Below are 19,474 nucleotides of genomic sequence, written 5' to 3'. Positions count from 1 at the left end.
AAAGCGATCCAATTCTTGACGTAGAAGATTTGGTAACGAAGTGTTCCGAATTACAAATATGCCCTTACTATACTAATAACAGTTTTGTAAAGGACGCAAATATCATTCTTTCTCCATATAATTACATTTTGGATGCATCGATACGTAAAGTTGATTTGCACGATTCTTTAATTATAATAGACGAAGCTCATAATATCGAAAGTGTTTGTAGAGACAGTCTATCTTTTGAAATATCTATAACATCTTTGCAATCGTATAAAATGCAAGTGTCTAAAAACAGTTATATGTATAATTTTTTTAACAAATTAATTACAATGTATGAAAAATTCAAAGAAATAGCTTGTAAAAATAAATATTATATAATAACAGGAACTGCGTATTTATCTACGTTAACGAAACAGGTCAGCTTAGCTAACATACCTCAATTTCCACACAATCGCATCCTAAATCAGTTTATTGAAAAGTTTCAGCAACATGTGTCAAATTTAAACAATTTCAACGCGGATTGTTTTCGCTTAGTCGTCGAGGCTGATTTGTTTAGAATAATATGTCTCGACCCACAACACGCTATGAAATCGGTAGTGGAAGTAGTGCGGACTATAGTTCTTGCGTCTGGGACACTGTCACCATTTAATTCGTACGAAGCCGAATTGGGAATTAACTTTAAGCATAAAATCACGGGAAATCATGTGGTGCATCCTGAAAATGTTTACATAAGACGTATTTCACATTCTATTGACGGTAAAATACCCTTTAGAATGACATATGGTGCATACAACGACAAAACGGTATTATCTGCCATTGGGCAGCTATTGTTAAAAATATGCGAATCTATCAAAGTGAACGAACAGTGTAGATTGGGTGGTTGTGGTGTGTTATGTTTTTTCCCATCCTACCAATCCATGTTAAAGTGTGCACAAGTGTGGAAGAATATAAATCCAGACGTGTGGACGTCTCTCATGGCTACTACAAATGGATGCATCTATTTCGAAAGCAACGACGAGACCGTCCATTCACACGTGGAATCCGTGGCCTGTGGTGAAGTGTCTATATTGTGTGCAGTGCATCGCGGAAGAATTAGTGAAGGCATGGACTTTGCCGATAATTTGGCACGCGTTGTGGTATCCATCGGAATCCCCTTTCCATCTATCGTGCAAGACGACGTCCGTCTCAAAATGGAATTCAACGACACTACAAAACCTCAAGTTCTCAACGGTCGTGAATGGTATCGCATCCAAGCTATGAGGGCTGTGAATCAAGCCGTCGGACGATGCATCCGACATTCGAAAGATTGGGGGGCCATGCTGCTCGTCGATCAACGCTTTCTTCAATGCGACACTTGGAAGGACATGTGCAATTGGATCAAGGTCATGGAAAATGGACGTCCGGCTGGCAACACTCGCAAGAATGGTGTAGTTCAAGAATTAACGAAATTTTTTAAGGATAAAGAATTGAAATAAAAAACAATGATCACGCTCGAAAGTCTCGTTTTGTCTTTGGAAGCGAATCGAAAACACATCAAAGTAGAATATTTACAATGTCTTGCAGCACATCAGGCAAACTCGGAGTTAAAACAATTAATATTTATCATAGTATTCATTTGGCTGAGATCACCTTCACTACTTTTACAGGTTCGTGAATATTTACAGCTATATCCAGAATACCAAAATGCATTAAATGCGCTTACGGACGAATCCTTTTCGTTTTGTGAAAAGCAACACGAGGGTACGAATGTATTCGAACCATTCACTGTCATTGCCTTACGCTTTGGGATCGGTTTGAATGACCAACAATCGAAATATATTACTAAGATCATGGATACTTTGGCTATAGTAAACTATTTAACGAGATTTCATCAACGGCAAACGTGTATTAATCTTTGGCGAAGGGGTAAAATTAACGTGTGGATATTCTCAGAAATAATGGTGTCGGTACCCATAAAGGAGCGAACGTTGATCGAAATTATGCATCGTTGTCGTCATTTGGAAAAATATATGACAGAAGAATTCTTTGTAGAATTAGCTCAATCGTGGTCCAAAGTTGACGGATTGGTTTTAGATTTTAACATTTCTCAAATCGATATTAAGAAATACGAGAGTGATTTTGCGCAAACATTAACAGGTTACGTTCTGTCGAATGATTCAAACTATTTTTCGAAAGGTGTACCAGACCATATGCACGTTTTACAATATCACATGAAAGATTTAGAGTACGAAAATATCGTGCCCAAATATTGGGCGAAGAAGGTTCACAAGAAAAATAATTTGTTAAAACAAACAGCATGGATTGTCATGGAAATACTACTACGATTTGGAACACACGAGGCGGTCGAGTTTTTTAACAGTGACATAAAAGATATTTTTAAAGAAATTATTAAAGCATCAAAACTAGCTGGTGAAACAAAATCGGTGGACGTATCGGCCTATGTACATAGGCGCAATTTAACACTCAGATCTATTGGTTTAGCTGTGGAGGAGAAATACACGAATCAAATTGCTTCTATGAAGCTTCTTTTACACGCCATAGCAAACATTAAATCTCGTCGTCAACTTCAGAATATACGTATTACAATAGGAGCAAAATCAAATGATTATATAACCGTTTTCGAACTCTTTTATTCGCAACAACACGAATCTTTTAAAAATATAATGCAGTTGCTCGGTCACGTAGAGGACACAATCGAAATGGAGTTGCTAACTAAATTAATACATTTAGTGAAAACCGGTGATGAAACAAAGGTAAATTCGGCCGATGTCATATATAAATCTGATATACGCGCCTCGGAAATTTTAAAAAATACATTCAATATATATCCGTCTCCAAATAACGACACGCTATTATTAGATGAAGACGCATACGATTTCATCAAAACCATCATATCTACTCGTTTCGTACGTCTCTATTGGCATGCGTATAAGGGGCAGGTTAATGGTTCCGTCTTAAACATCAAAGAAGAAACTTGGCTTACTATGGAATTGTTATTAAATTACGACGAAACACCACAGATAAAATCTATATTGTATAATTTGCCAAACCATGCAAACTTTATTAAATCTGAAATTAAAACATTTCACGAGTCTAGAAAGACTACGATTGTGTCGTTTTACGAATACGATACTGAAAGAACGTGGTTATTAAAACGATATGGTGTCGCAGTTAACACAATTGTAGAAAACGAATTACAGGTATTAGATGCTATAATCGTTTTAACATCTCATTTAAAAGCGCAAGATTTACCAATCATTAATAAGAATCTTCCTTTAAAATTAGCCAAGTTATTTACGATAGTATTAGAAAATCCGTCATTTACAAAAGCGCATCAAGTGTATGCTCTATCAGATAAGCCATACTCGTTATATGACGTTGTAAATCTGCTAGATATAATAAAGGAATCTACACCACCACCTATAGATCCCGTAGTCACAAAAATTATTCGTATATATAACGACAAGGTTAAAAAAGACAAAGCTTCACTTAAGAAGTATAAAATTGCCAACGATTACAAAGAAAAATATTTAATCTTTAGTACAGAGAATCCCAACGATATAGACCTAAACCATAATATAGACCTAAATGCAGATTTGTTACACGATTATCGAGCGGTATTACCCCGTTATTGGGTACAACACGTTTACCAGAATAATGACTATAAAGCGTATTACAATACATGGTTAACTATGGAAATTTTAACATATTTCAAAGAATACGATATTGAAACCATTGTCAAACGATTAGTACCAAATCACGATATTGCAAATACTTTGAAATCCTTAAAAAAACGAAACGGAAATAAGTGATATAGAATTATATCACAGAGCACAACATTCCGCGCTACGTTCTTTTAATTTATTTCTGGATAACGAACATGCATATGGAGTAGACGTAATGAAGGAAATCTTCGCGATTATTCCTACGTTTTCAAAATCGGAAATACTTCAACTGCGTAACGTCATCCACGATCATTCCGTTTATCCACCGATATTGGGTCTATTTCTTGAAATCGTGGCGTATTATGCTGCCGAAAACGATGTGTATTCAACTATGCGTATGTTACGGCCTATAGAATGCCAATTAGATGTCATATTATTAGATTCGATATTGAATTTATTTATATATATTAAGTTAGCAGATCGCGAAAAAATCCTTCCAATGAAACGAATCCGTGCAATTAATAAAAATATACACGAAGCAGACTCCACTGTTTTTCGTTTAAAAGATACTACCAAGTTAGAATATAAAGTAGAAGACGAAGATGCGATTACAGACACTCAAGAAACGACTACAATAATTCCGTCACCAACACACCAATTATATACATTTGTAGGTGCTCCACTTGTATTGTGGTCGCTCATTGCAACCGGTGTAGTCATATATAATAGAAATAAAAAACCAAGACTGGGTGAATAAAACCATCTCTGCGCCATCTTTCGAGCCATTCATGAACTAAACCTCGAAGTGGCTACATATCCACAAAGGAGGGACAGACCCATGCCTTAAGGAGCTTCGCCCCTAAAAAATAATAAAAACGAGATTTTTGCAATGTCACAATTTATTCTATTTTTATGTGTGTTCTAGAGACTAACCAAAAGAATAAACAATGCCCGAAGTATCGATTTTCGAAGAACATTTCGGTGACCAGTACAATAATATGATTAACAAATTGGACAGGTTTAAGAGGACACGTTTTTCCGTTTGGTTTAATTATATTAAAGGTAAACCACTCTCTGAACATCCCAAAACACTTCAATATGCTTGGTTAATTAGTGAATTCATGCAAACGAAACCTACGTCTTATGAATTCATGACTTGGCATAGAAACACAGTAACCCCTCAGTACTATCCGGCCGTAGGTATATATTTGAATACGTTTTATACATATAAGAATAATACAACGTCGGCGCAAGAAGAAGAGTATAAAGTGGTTTTGGAAACGCAGGCGACAATGGCTTTAAATAGTATAAATGCTTTCTCTGGAACACAAATTAAGGACCTCAATGACATGCATAGTAAAATCAAGTCATTGTCTACTAATTTTATAAATCAACTGCGTTTACGTGCATGGCGTGTGACAAATAAATTAGTATGGCATTTGGTTGAATTAATCGTGTCCTACGATGTTCACACAAAACCGTATATAGCTTTTATCGACTACCTGAAAAAAATTAAAACGAAATTAATTATAAATAAATTTCGTGTATTAGAAACTATATATAAAATTATTAAAAGTGTAGAAAAAGATAATGTACTGGGATATACAATTTTAGATACCGTGTATAGATCTTACACTGACGATTTAGAAAAACTCACGAAAAAACTAGACTTTAAAGTCTCCGATCAACTATTAAAATTTAATGTTACAGAAGACAAGTCACTTGTACAAGATGTCGTGGGGGATAAAAATGGAAAAGATGAAGAAGACGATACGATATCTGATATAGATGAAGACTCAACAACTACAAAATTTCAGAATGGTAAAAAGAGACCCATTCCGAATGCTAAGATCGATCTTGAAGAAGTTGAACCTCCTTTAAAAAAGTTCATACTCGATAAAAAAAATTACTTGATCAGTGGATCGATTGTAACAGTTTATACCGTTTTAGTATTGACTACATTGGCTAGCATATTTTAAAGATAATAGATAGCCTCCAAGTACTTGTCGATCACTTCGTCATCGCCTTGTTGAACAACCTTAGATAATAGATTAGCACATTTTTTTAAGTGGGTGGCTTCTGCATCATCCTCAGTCATCCATTTAGAAAATTCGATAGCGTTATTGGTAGCCTTTAAGGCTATTTTTAGCAACGTATTATTACTATTTGTAACACGTTTTGACAGAATAAATAACAAGTGATCGACACTACCTTGTCTAGCATTTTTTGCGCGATCTTCTACTGTGGTTGGTGGGATATAATTCATCGATCCATAATTCAGAATAGATACGCATTTCTTGTTGTTTTGCAAAGCATCTTGTACACTACTCGCAGTACCTAAATGAACACGTACATACTTTTCTAAGAAACTGTGACATGTCTTCAAGGCGTTGTTTAAAGATTCGTCACCATCGGATGCCTTGACACAATGATGTAACATGGTGTACGTAGAATAAATAGACATTATTGTCGTCGTGTATAGTTTTTAAACAATGTTATAATTGTAATATAGATATATATTAGTTCTTTTTTTATTTTTTATAACACTTTAAATATGCATCCAATAATTTCTAACGTGTTTTGCACTACGAGATTAGTTCTATTGGGATTCTTTTTACGAAGACGCTTACCATTTGTTTTAGGAATACGCTTACCTTTACCAAAAACTTTGCGCACGCGCTCCCACATGCCATTTGTGGAATTCTTCGTACCTTCTTGTAATGAAATATCGGATACGATTTCTGCTGAAGTCAACATTTTTTATTATATAAACAACTCAATCATCTACAGCATCAGAATCGCTATCTTCCATTGTCGACGATGAGTTAGTCTGATCCTCTGGTACGTTTATAACAGCGTCTACGGTTGGTTGTTCTGGTGATTCAGGTAAGATGGTTGGTGGTTCTGGATCTTCGAGTACTTGTAATTGCGATTCCGGAGTTTCCGGAACAATGGGTGGCGATTCCGGAATCTCCGGAACGATGGGTGGCGATTCCGGAGATTCCGGAACGATGGGTGGCGATTCCGGAGATTCCGGAACGATGGGTGGCGATTCTGGAGATTCCGGCATTGATGGTGGCGTTCCTGTGGACTGTGACACCGAAGGCGGTGATTCCGGAGATTCCATAAGAAAGATTTCTCCCGTCTTATCATTCTTTTTCAATATGGGCACCCGTCTAGATTGGATTGGCGTTTTACGCCTCTTTGATCGCCGCATTTTTCGAGCCCACTTCACGGGAGTCACGGAAGGTGGAGCCGTGCGTTCTGGTCTGTAATAAACATTACAAAAAATGACACAGTTTAGAGAAGTTCTAAACCGTTACAATTCATTACATGCAGGACAGAAAAAGGTTCTCTTACGGGAGGTTTCTCGGAAATTATACGAAAACACTGGGGATGCAATTTTAAATCGAAAATATTTTATATTTATGGGACTACATTATTGTGAACGTGCAGGTATTCCATTAGCCGATATACTATCAGATTCATTATTGGTTAATGCAGAAACGTTACGAACAGCATTACTTGACAGCATAGAGGAATCCAAGGTAATTTATGAAAATATTAGACCATCGTCTGGTAGCGTAATTATATCTGGTGTAGCGGCTGGTTTAGGTGTAATGGGGTTATCATCTGGAACGGCGTATTTAATTCAAAACAGGAAAGACCTTTCAAATATATATCGCAATGGAATGGCTAATTTAAATACTAAAACAAACACGCAATGAAATTTTTTTACTCACGTTTTGTTTCCCTCCATTTTCGATAACTCTATAAGAAGCCAAAAAAAAGTGTGGACGTCAGTTTTACTTACTAAAAAACAATGGCACAACCTAGAATGGCATCTCCAACAGCACCGTCGGCGCCGGTGAATCATTCTTGGGGCGAAAGGTTTTCACACGCTTATCACCTACCACAAGCATTCATGACGGACAGCCCAAATCCAACTGAACATGTTATGGACGTAATTTTACGTGGATCGTTCACTGTTAATTACTGGGGGGCGTATTCCAATGATACTTACATCAACGATCCAGTAAGTCATAGACCAATCATACCTGACAAAAGAAAACTATATCCGTTATTTAATGCATCGGGAGACCCCCACGATGTACACACCATACCATTTTTTAGACTCTTGTACGCAGCCCCGCATATATTGCATATACCTGGTCAAAGAAAGATTAATACCGAAGATGACTGCATTAATGCACGAACTGCACCTTGGAAAATAACGTTGCGTCTAGACAATATCGACGGCATGGTTGTGAGAGCACTCTGCTTCAGTTGCTCCAGCTTTAGATGTATGCTGAGCTCCTTTTTTGCTCGCTTCACCTCCATCTCCATGCTGTGTTCTGTTGCGCTCTTCTGCAACCTGTCCTCATGGTCTTCTTTCATCAGACAAAGGCAGAGTGTATGTTCCTCTCGCAGCAGAGTGTCCCTTACCTTGTTCTCCTTAGCTAGTGTGTTTTCTAGGAGTGCCACCCTGCCTTTGGGCAGCCTAGTGGTGTGCCTTGAGGTCTCCGCTTCATCAGCACTGCTGCCAGCAGCGGCTGAAGGTTGCTGGGTGGCACGAGCTCGACGATGCCCATTAGTCCGAGCTGTTCCTGTAGCTGCCGTTTCTATGGCACTGGTGCTTGAACTAGCCGCTGGCATAAGCTCTGGCTCACTGAGGGGGCTTGTAGGCCGATCGTGGGCGTCTGAAATAAGTAGGGTAACCTGATAGCTGGCTGAGCAAAAGTATGCAGCATGTTGCATACAATTTACGTCCCAGAAAGTACAATGAATTGTTGATTATGGCAATCAGCCATATTTCAGTCCGCTGCATGCCTCTATTCTGGTGTTAATATTTCTACTTATTCATTGTTCAAGTCACTTGCACGCACAGTAGCAAAAGCATTAACATAATAGTAAAAACTGAATTTGATTGATGCTATTAAAATAGTGCTTGTCACTTCCCAGCTTCAAAACTTTGATCATTAGCTAATGCACTAAATGTTCACTTATTAGTGCAAACAAGAGACCCCTACCGGAGTGCTACAATCGCCACATCACACAGATTCACAATTGCAACCTTGATTTTATTTAGTGTATTCCACTGCACAATTAAGGAATAGCAGTGCAAAAACACTGAAGAATGAATGCTTGTTCAGCCACCTCCATTCTTCTTTGTTGCCGTTGCAGCATTATTGCACTTACGCCTCAGGTACCCCCCGACATTCGACTCCGATGAGGTTGAAAACTTCGTCAACACGTGAACTGAAGATATGGAATCAAGCGAGAAGTGTCAAAGAGGCAAGCTTTCGTTCTTAAAATCAATGTAATCAATCACTTGAAAAAAATGTACAAGTTTTCCTCTTGCCTCTATAATGAAAACATAAAAAAATGGATAGACAAATATACAGCCAACAGTGACTCCTGCTTGCACATTATTTATTTATATTCTCACTGCCTTATATAGAGGGTTGTTGATGGTGATGTCAAACATTTAATAACCACATAAACGACACCCGTAGGCCAGCGTAAGGGTTTTAATGGGAAGTATTTGGGTTTTCACTGTGCAAGGCACCTTTTCAACCTTCATCAAATGTTTCACAGAAAAATCAAGAGCTCATGTCAATATCCCGTTCATAGTTTCTGCGAGCTGGCGCTCTAAGCTCGTGCCAGCTTGCGCTAGAGAACGGCAGCGATGACATTTTGAAACAGTCTTAAATTGCAACATATCTCCTAGACCTGTCCTCTTAGCAACCTCATTTTAATGCAGCGATTGTCAAGGGGCGGGTAGGTATTCTTCTGATGAAGATCATCAATGCCAGAAGCCCCGCCGACCTCACTTTGTGACAGCTCCTTCGACACTTATATCTCACTATCAATCTTTTCCACATTGCATATGGCTAAGACAAGAGAAATGGCCAAGGAACGGAACACAAGGAACACCAAAGTTTCAGTGTTTTTCGAAAAAGCCAAAACTGGATCCCTTTGTCATAAGTTCTGACGACTCGGATGATCCCAAAGCATGCATCATATGTCCAGGTGGAACTTGACTACCTGTTTGGCACCTACTCGCTGCAATGCGCTAACTCCGTGAGTTAGCACATCGCAGTCTGAACTCAAGTTTTCCCGAGTTCTTTTTAAAGGTGGCTCATTCAACTTCCTACTAGGCAAGTCGAGATCACTTTTATCTTTGGAATCTGCATGGCGGAAGGGGCACGGAAATTTTGAGGAAGCAGATTGCAAGCTTATCAACACCTGAAGAATTTTCAAGTCTGATCCGAGGCATACTGTTGTCTGAAAATTAATTCCCGCAACAAGGATGTTTTGGCTATCAATCGCAGAGTTGATTTCCAAAACGAGGTGCTGGAATGATTCCCTCACAGAAAAGTAGTTTTCCGATATTTCTATGTGTGCCAGAAGGCCGTGAAGCTTGTGAGCTTGCAGCTACTTCCCCGGTCCTATCACAACAAAGCAAAGTGTCGTCCAAGACTTTTTTCTACTAATCCGGCTGCCATTACCTGAAATTTTTAGTATCAGTGGCTAAGCACTGAGCTTGCGGACGGTCATGTGTCTCATTCGCAATTTCTTGAATGACGTATTCAATATCTTTCTTAAACAAAACTTGCGCTCCATGAGCTGCCCCTGGTGTTTTCTTATCCTCCCAATACTCTGACTGACCAGTCCGCAGCGTGCAAATGGAGGATCCATGGACTTCGTCGGAGTCGTTACCAGAAGAAGCGCATAAAGTCCCACCGCAGCAGCGAATACCTCTCCGATCTGTGACGTCTTTACCCGCCCTATACCAGTGCGAATCGTTCACCATCGACGACGGAGAGAACGCTCTATTGACGTTGTTTGCGGAGAAACTCCTGGTCTACGGCATTGCCTTCGTTCTGTTGGTCCTGACGGTACTGGTTACCATGCTGCTTCTGCTATGATAAAGAAATAAAACTTGCACAGTACCCCCGAGCTTGACTCGCGTGTCGTACCTAGCGATGTTGCTACTATTTTCGCTTCTGACCGCGATCGAAGCGTCCTATATAGACAGAATAGAGCTCCATCACGTTTGTTGGGAGCCTTGTCCGAACGTAACGGATTACCGTATATTGCCGCGTATAAGACGACCTTTTTTTTCCAGAAATGGGTGTCTCAAATTAGAGGGTGCGGATTCGATCGACCTATATGCGGGTTTACACGCATTCTGAGCCGAATGAAGGGTTCTAGGGACTTTTCCCTACATAACGACATAGTTTCGTATTCGTAGTGAAAGACAACGTCTGGGTGACTTTATTTCGGAACTTAAAACATATTTTTAAGTCTAGTTATATATTTAAACAACAGAGAAATATTATACTGGCAAGAAAAAGCGCTCATCACTGCCCGAGAAACTCAGTCGGAACTTCGTAGGGAAAATGTCTGATTTTGTCCCTAGGCACGCCGAAAAGAAAACGCGCGCACCATCGTCGCCATCTTTCCTTTCTTGGCTCGTTCAGAAGACTGCGTCGGACGAAAATGCCACCGCAAGCTCGCCGCCAGTACAGCGCGTTGTTTAAACGAAAAGTCATCCTCTTCGCCGAAGCGGAAAACAACGTAGCAGCTGAGCGGCACTTCGGCGTCTCTGAAAAGTGTGTTAGGGGATGGCGGCGGCAACGCGATCAAATCTTCGCATGCGCGGGTACGCGACGCTCCTTTCGTGGTCCCAAGCAGGGACAGTATCCTGCCGTCGAAGAGGCTGTCCGAAAGTGGGTCGGTGACCAACGAAGCAAAAGCCTCAGTGTTTCCTATGAAGATATTGAGTGCAAGGCACGTGCAGTTGCTACGGAACTGAACATTGCGCGCACCGAGTTCAAGATCTCGAAGAAGTGGGTGACCAACTTCATGAAGCGCAACGGGCTAAGCCTGAGAAGGCGAACGACTGTGTGCCAGAAGCTGCCGGATGCCTACGAGGACAAGCTGCAGGAGTTCCATCGCTACGTTGATGACCTCCGAACGCAGAACAGCTTCATGCTCGGCCAGATCGGCAACGCTGATCAGACGCCGGTTGGGTTCGACATGCCGAGCAGAAGAACCGTCGCCGAAAAGGGTTGTCGCCAGGTGAATTTGCTGACGACGGGGAACGAACACAATCGCTTTACCGCGATGTTGTGCTGCACGGCCGATGGCCACAAGCTGCCCCCGTACCTGGTGTTTAAGCGGAAAACGATGCCCAAAAACGAACAGTTTCCGCCGAAGGTGATCGTTCGCGTCAACGAGAAAGGTTTTTTCAATGAGGAGACCGTCTTGGAGTGGTTTCGGCTCGTCTGGTGTAGGCGTCCGGGTGCCCTCTTAAAGCCCCGGAGCATGCTCGTTCTGGATTCTTTCCGTGGACACATTACGGACCGTGTCAAGAAGTCGATCGCCAACGAAGGATGCGACCTGGTCATCATCCCGGGGGGGGTTGACATCCGTCGTTCAACCCCTTGACGTGGTTCTTAACAAGCCCTTCAAGGACCGCGTCGGGGCCTTCTACAACGAGTGGATGGCCCAGGCGGACAACCCTAAGACGCCGACAGGTCGTGTGAAGCGTGCCTCGTTGAGCACTGTGGCCCAGTGGGTGAACGACGCCTGGTATGGGCTGCCTGCGGACATGGTCCGTGCAGCGTTCTCCAAGTGCGGGATTTCAACGCCGCTTCCCCCGTCCGGCCCCTCTGACCCACAAGGCAGCGACAGCAGTGACTGCGTCATCGTCACAAGCGACGACGAGTGAGGCACGAGCTCATAGGGAGACCTCATCTACCTCTATGTGAATAAATGTGATATTCCTTTAGCATAACTTGCATCTTTGAAAAAAAAAAAAAACTTTTTTTCGGTTGGCGGTTGTCCAACATTAGGGGGGTCGACTTATATTCGGATCGTCTTATATGCGGCAATATACGGTACATGCCCTCCGAGATTTTATATCGCGGCGCGATCTCGTTGTACGACTATAGAAAGAGTCGGAAAGGATCATTTGGGTGTCCGCAGACTCCCCTGCTTCGCATCGACAACAAGCTGTTTGACTTTGGTGCACATTTCAATCTATCCGAAAACGGATGGGGCGTCTACGTTCTGGAAACGCCGGAGCCGCACTTGCACTTGTGTACAGACTCGCCTCCACCGCTTAAAGTGCTGTGCAATATGCGCAAAGGCTACTACGAAATCTTTGACAGCAATCCGCCGGTTCACCCGTACATTTACGAAGAGTGTAAAACGCCTCGCATGCCGTACGATTACTATAGAAAGAGTTACTTGCAGTGTACGAAGCGACGACACTACATCGGAAGTGGCGAATATGTGACCTTGAAGTGCGGCGACACCGTTCAATACTACATTTGCGGAAAACGGGGCATCTACCGCTACTCGTTCACATTGAGTAAGCGACAAGGAAGCGATTCAAAGAGTGTGTGTAACGACGTCGATTACGTGCTCCGACAACTCAACGAACGCCCCGATAGTACTACAGAGGAGGTCGAAGGTAGCGGTGACGACGACGACACGCGAGTGGACGACGAGGACTTTGTTACTACTACTCCTACTACTACTACTACTACTACTCCTACTACTCCTACTACTACTACTACTCCTACTACTACTACGACGCGCAGAGATACAAAGTCTACAGGTTGGTGGTCAACCACCACCACAACAACAACAATAACAAATGCAACGGTCGAATCCACAAATAATGGGGGGAAACAAATCGCGGGGACTTTGACGGTAGTTATAGCGTGCGTCATCTTGACGATCGTCGTACGATAGATCTACAACAAGACCAGCCCGATACAATCGTAGAATTTGTTTTATTGGGGGACCACGATCGTCATTCCATATTCTCGATTCGGGTTATACGTGACACCGACCAGATACACTCTGCAGACTCTGCAGACTGCATGATTTACCCGCAAAGTCTACCGGTTCTGCTCCATATGCTGCGCACCAACAAGACGCTCGCGTACTTGGAGATGTCGGCATATTTAACTGCGGAAGACTACGGACAAATTGCGTCCGCCATGTCCAAGAGTATTCTCAGACTCTATGCAAAACGCATACGAGGACTTTGGAGTTGGCGAGGTGCTTCGCCAAAACCTTCTGAGAATGAACAGGGCCGTCGAGTTTGTAACCGACCCGGAGGACTTTGTCGAGTGCGAGTGTGTACGTGACTTTGAAGACGTGCTGGACACCGCCTCGTTTGCAAGGCACTTCGCTCAGGGTCATCCCCAAGACAATAGCTGCTTGCCATCGATGTTGGCGTGCGCCAAGCGGTGTATCAAAGAATGTTTTTTCGAATTTAGCGGAATTTGCAGAGACAAAGTCGCTGTGCGAGTCGAGTGGCAAGCCTATTTTAAACTACGAGTGTTGGCAGCACGTCTTTTCTTTTCTCACTCTCAACAGCGTGGTGTGGTGAATAAAAATGTACAATTCGTACTCTACTTGGTGGTGTATTTATCGACCTGACTAGAGCAACAAGTCTGCTGTAGAGTAGCAGTTATTAGGCCCTCTTCTCATTAATGGCATTGGTAAAAATATTAACCCATGCAGATGAATTGACATTTCTAATTACTGATACCGACCCGATCGACCTGATATCAGAATCAAATAGTTCTTGCATAAATATATAAAGATGCATGCACGCGCAATGTCTACTGGCGCATGCATCTCTTTTCATATATGCTTTTTTTTACCCGAGAAGGCGTGCAAGTGATTAAACTCCATGCTTTTAGAGCGTTGCCTCGAGCCCAGCTTTTTTTTTTTCTGGACGACGGCCAGAGTTTCTAGAGCGCAATCGTCTGCCTCGATGCAGGCCGACAAGTGTTCCAGACCACTCGGGCCGTCATCTTACATAACTATTAACATTTAATCAAACATAAGGAGAGAGCATAAAGATCTTTATTTGATATCCTTTAGTTTCAAATACGAGGCGACCGCCTCCCAACATTCTCTGTTTAAAAATGGAAGGGCACACACAGACATTTCACGGTCACATATTCCTGCCAGTTGAAAAAAGTTTTCACGAATGTACCGGCGAGCCCGCGCCAAGACGTCCACTGCACTCGAGTTGACATTCACACAACAGCCGTCGTTGGGCGTAGATGGTGATGGGGCGCCTACATCGCACAGCAGAGATTCCAGAGCCCGCACGTCGTACATGTCCGGAGCAGCATCCGCGACGCTTGGATCGGCCACAAACTCTGCGGCCCTGTTCAAGAGCCACCTGTTGTGTCGCACTGCCTCTTGTATCACAAACACTCCCGATCCTCTGCGGCGACGGTTGTAATTATCTTTTCGCAGCTCGACACATCGGAGCCGAGAGTTCAGTCCGTCGAAGCCAGCGTAATAATCGAAGCCGTGTGGCGTCGTCGACGTGCACAGTTTAATCAACGTCTCGTTGTTTTTGAAAACTTTGTAGAGACTTCGCAGGGCTCCTGAGCTCGCGACGACACACTTCAACCATTCGAACGATTCTTGTCCGTGGTTTTGCGATAGGCCTTCCAAAACCGTCTTTACGACTGACTGGCGTTCTTGTCCACACGTGACTAGAGTGAGCGTTTTCAGAGTCTTAGAGTCTGCTATGAAAGCGGCCACCTTTTCAGCCACAATGTTCAAAAAGATGGAGAAGATATATACGTGTTGCACGTGCGGGGAGGCGCGGAGGGCGTCAAACGTCTCACCGAGCGCCTGTCCTGTTTACTTCTTGTCCTTGTTCCTGTTGCGCTATTTTATATGTTTTACTAAGTCTCACCGAGATATTGGTGAACCTCACGTGACATTACATGGTCGATGGTTACGTATTTAAATTGTGCCAATAATTCTACATTTATGCGGCTCTTAAGCAAAACGGCCAAATGTAAGCGCTGGCACTGACCTCGGTCGATGGCCAGCTGCGCCAATTCGCCGAAATCTGTCACGTAACCAAGCCTCATGACGTGTAGGCTCTTGTTGATAGATAGAGCCTCTATCAAAGCCCGTAGGCTGCGCGTAGACAAGGCTAGGTTATCTCTTTGATTAATTTCGATTAAAGACCGATTATGCGCAACGACCTCAGCCAGATAGGATGCCGTATCGTCGGTTAGGTTGGTGAAATTGAGATCGAGCGTCTCGATCATGCAATTTGTCTTCATCAACAATCGCGCCAATTCGACGACGGCCTCGTTCTGGAAGGAAACGCCAATCAACTTTAGGCGTCTGATAGACTTCATTGCGCGCAGAAAATCGGCCTCTATTATACCTCCGGTAAAGTGCAAGATTTTGAGGGCGCAGCCCGGCCTCTCTAGCATCGCTTGCACGGACCTCAGATCTACAAAATCAGTTTCGTAGCATAACTCCTCCGGTCCGATTTGAAACTCTGATATCCACCTCAACAGGTGATTTGTGAATGCGTGAGACATGGTGGTGATATTTATATTTACGATACGTAGATTACGGAGGTGTTCAATGGCCCGATGCAGATCCATCATGCCCACGGTTACGTACGCCATGTCAGACATGTCGGTTTCCGTGCAAGTTTCATCTACAACCAATTCTCTAATAGACGAATTTTGGTGTATGCCGCACAAAATCAAATCTCTAAACATTACGGTACTTTTGCCTACCAATTTTGAAGCATTTAGTCGAATTACACACAAATGCTGCCTGAAGAGAAGGTACATTATCATGGCCGCCTCCGATTCCTTGGTGTAGTCGATGTCGTCCTCCACGCCTTCGCCCGTGTTCACACATTCTACCGCTAGGCTTTTTGGTGAAATCTCGACAATTTCAAGTCCCACAACAAAAAGTATCGCATTAATTGCAGTTAAGACGCGATGCATTAACAGTAGCCCGCACGTAGACCCGGAACTACATCCCCTCTCCAGTACAGGGAATGCGGTCTTCACGGTCTCGTACATTGTCCACCTGCTGACAGTCTGGAAAAAAAAGAAAAAACCTGTCTATATAATAATTGAATCGAAATACAAAGAAGAAAAGAAATACCTGATGATCGAGCAGAGCAAAACGGAAGACATTCGGACCATCGGCGCCTTTGTCGATTGGCTCAAAGAACATTACATAAAAATGCATTTCAACAAAAGCGAAGACGACGAAGAAGATGATCCGTCTGAGGAAATAGACGATTGGGATCAACAAGACATTGCAGTCGTCTAGTCATTTAACCCACCCTGCGCCATTTCAATTTCACGCTGTGGCGTTCGACTTCCGTCGTCCGCCGCGGGAGATCGACCAGACGGCTCGTCCTTTTTACAAACAGAGGTTTATTACCATCGGCCAGTACGCTTGACGGCTGGGCGAACTGAAGAGTCCTCCTGCTTGCTGCCGCACGCGCTTATATCTTGTCCGCTGAGCCGAGGAGCCGCCCCCCAGGGCGGTGGCGCGTCGTTGGCCGGATGGGCGCGGGGTGGCGGGCCGAGCGCCCACAACGCATAAAAATCGCACCTCCCCCATCACTACCATGTCGACGCGCTACTTACCCAACGTGCTCGGCATTCACCACCAGATAAAGGTGATCTACAGCGTTCAAACGGGTGGCGACGTTCGCAGCATCCTAAACTTGGCGTACAATGATAACGTCTACATAGAGCGCAAGCTGACCGACGGACATATAGAAAAAATGTTTCTCGGTGACGTATTCGTGAGCAAAAACGTTTACTGCGTCTATTCCCTGTACGATGATTAATCTCGAATTCGAGCTGGCCAAACGAGGCTACGACGTCGACACGACCTACAGACTGGGCAAGGGCGGCTCGGAAAAGTCTACGCCGGCAGACGCATCTCTGACAACCTTCCGGTCGCTGCAAAATGCATCGACTCGACCATGGTCTGGCACTGGTCGGAATATCGCGTCCCCATGGAAGTCTCCAACCTCCTCAAAGTCAGAGTAATCTCGGGTGCAATTTACAGGTACGACTGGTTCAAAATCGACCGCGGTGGACCATACGTCATCGTGACCGAGCGTTCCGAAAACGACGTTACCCTCGCAGACTACCTCGACTGCTACAGACTTCGCGAGCGCGAAGCCATTCTACTTTTCATCAAGATAGTCAGAATCGTTTACGACTGCTGGCTACTCTTTGGTCTGCTCCACTGCGACGTCAAAGAAGAAAACGTGCTCGTCGACATCGACACCGGAGACATCAAGCTCATCGACTTTGATTTTGTTCTCCGCGACTCGGACAAACCGAGAACCTCCTTTTGCGGAACTCTCGAATATGCGCCGCCCGAATGGTTCCTAGAGCACGAGTACCTTCCCGAAGCCTCGGCTGTCTGGACTCTGGGTCTCTTATTCTTTAGACTCCTCTTTCACGAGTATCCCTTTCGCAGCTTCCAACAGATACGAGACTTTAGCGATCTAAACTACAACCCAATCTTTATTCGCTATGAGCACACCTTTTCGCTAAACACTATTCGGCTCCTGACCAGACTACTGCGGGTCAAGGGCAAGTCTGGCATGAGGCTAGTCGCCCTCTATAACGAACTTCGTCTCTTGACAAAGTAATCACCACACGTAGGCAAAGAGGTCCGGTATATGTACAATTCTTTATTTACACCTCATAATCTAAACTGTCTAGATATTCTTGTATTTCATCATAGAGAGACACGGTCTTGCTCCGCCGCTCCTGCAAGGATGGAATCTTGTGACCTGTAAATAAAGGAATATATACAAATTAAAGACCTCTTTCCTCGTTCTAGATGGTCTTACTCGCCGAGGCGGTCTAGGACGTTCTTTTAATAGCATCCCGATTTTTACGAGACGCGTCGGATCTTCCATCCCATCAGATACACTCTGCTAGAAAAAAAAGATACAACAAGGAGTTATATATGTACACTCATTTTTTGGGGGAAGGATGACCTCCTCGTCGAGCTCTTCAGTCGCCGTCACAACTTTCGCCACCACCTTATTCACCAGGTCCACAAGCAGGCATTTGACCTCCTCCTCTTCTTCGTCTCCTTCGTGTTGGCAATTGTATTCACACATGGCCTGATGTAGAGCAGTTTCGAAGAAATCTTCTACTTTGTTGCTTTCAGTCTTTTTTGTAGACCGAATCAATCAGGTCGGCTACCATTGCCACGTCCTCGTCTGTCATATCTTCACCCGTAACGCTCGAAGGAGTGACTGGAACGTCGTCGTTTACGGTGATGGCCACTAGTTGTTGTAAAGTGGTAACAGACTCGTATTCTCTTTCCAGCTGCTCCTCCCAGGAAAAGGACGGGGTAGAGCACGGTTCCGCTTCCGACAGTCTTGACAGAGCTTTAAATGCGCTCTGCATCGGTGAAAAATACGTAGTCTTTTTAAGCGGTGTTGTCAGCAATTGACGTAATAACGAATTAGTCTTCACTCGCCTCAGACCATGTCGAGGAGGAGTCATCTCCAAAAGGTGCCTTAGAAAGGTGATGAGCCATCGGTGGACTAAATGCCGATTGAAGCGATGGTGGACGAAATCCAGAGTGAAGCGATGATGAATAAATATCTGTCGACATCGTCTGCCGATGGTCATTCGATAATACAGAATGAGTGGTGGCTACCGCCGCCGCCGCCACTGGTACTTGTTCCTGATGCCACGTAAATGGGACGTGCACTTCATCGTATTGCCGCAGCGCCGACATTGACGAGGGCAGAAATCGCACAGACTGTGGTGCCACTAGCGCATCTTGACCATGCACCCACGTCGCCGGTAGTGGCAATGTTGGTTGGAAGCACGGTCTGTGCCTCCGCCACTGGCACTGTCGGAAAGACATTCTGTGGTGTCGGCACTGGCACTGTTGGAAAGAGAGTCTGTGCCTCCGCCACTGGCACTGTCGGAAAGACATTCTGTGGTGTC

At 43.6% G+C, this 19,474-nt stretch overlaps 3 protein-coding genes across 3 annotated transcripts; 2 read left to right on the top strand and 1 right to left on the bottom strand.

Moving 5' to 3' along the window:
• The first annotated feature begins 125 nt into the window (after nt 1–125).
• Nucleotides 126–1,469, top strand: LOC120838776 (Fanconi anemia group J protein homolog). Its single transcript, XM_040208842.3, has one exon. The coding sequence runs from the start codon at nt 261–263 to the stop codon at nt 1,458–1,460; it is 1,200 nt and encodes a 399-aa protein (XP_040064776.3). The 5' UTR covers nt 126–260; the 3' UTR covers nt 1,461–1,469.
• A 13,855-nt stretch (nt 1,470–15,324) lies between these two features.
• Nucleotides 15,325–16,637, bottom strand: LOC121835537. The gene is made up of 2 exons (XM_042289870.1): nt 16,632–16,637; nt 15,325–16,564 (listed from the first exon to the last, which is right to left on the bottom strand). Exon 2 carries the CDS (start codon nt 16,544–16,546, stop codon nt 15,392–15,394), a length of 1,155 nt encoding a protein of 384 aa, XP_042145804.1. The 5' UTR covers nt 16,547–16,564; nt 16,632–16,637; the 3' UTR covers nt 15,325–15,391.
• A 469-nt stretch (nt 16,638–17,106) lies between these two features.
• Nucleotides 17,107–18,150, top strand: LOC120838845 (serine/threonine-protein kinase pim-1-like). Its single transcript, XM_040208937.1, has 2 exons — nt 17,107–17,318; nt 17,556–18,150. The coding sequence occupies exons 1-2, from the start codon at nt 17,107–17,109 to the stop codon at nt 18,148–18,150; spliced, it is 807 nt and encodes a 268-aa protein (XP_040064871.1).
• The last annotated feature ends 1,324 nt before the right edge of the window (nt 18,151–19,474 follow it).

This window comes from Ixodes scapularis, unplaced genomic scaffold (genome assembly GCF_016920785.2).
Source record: "Ixodes scapularis isolate PalLabHiFi unplaced genomic scaffold, ASM1692078v2 PGA_scaffold13__105_contigs__length_92229423, whole genome shotgun sequence".
Classification (NCBI taxonomy): Eukaryota; Metazoa; Arthropoda; class Arachnida; order Ixodida; family Ixodidae; genus Ixodes; species Ixodes scapularis.
Note: the sequence above shows the minus strand (reverse complement) of the source record. Positions and strands in the feature narration are given on the sequence as shown.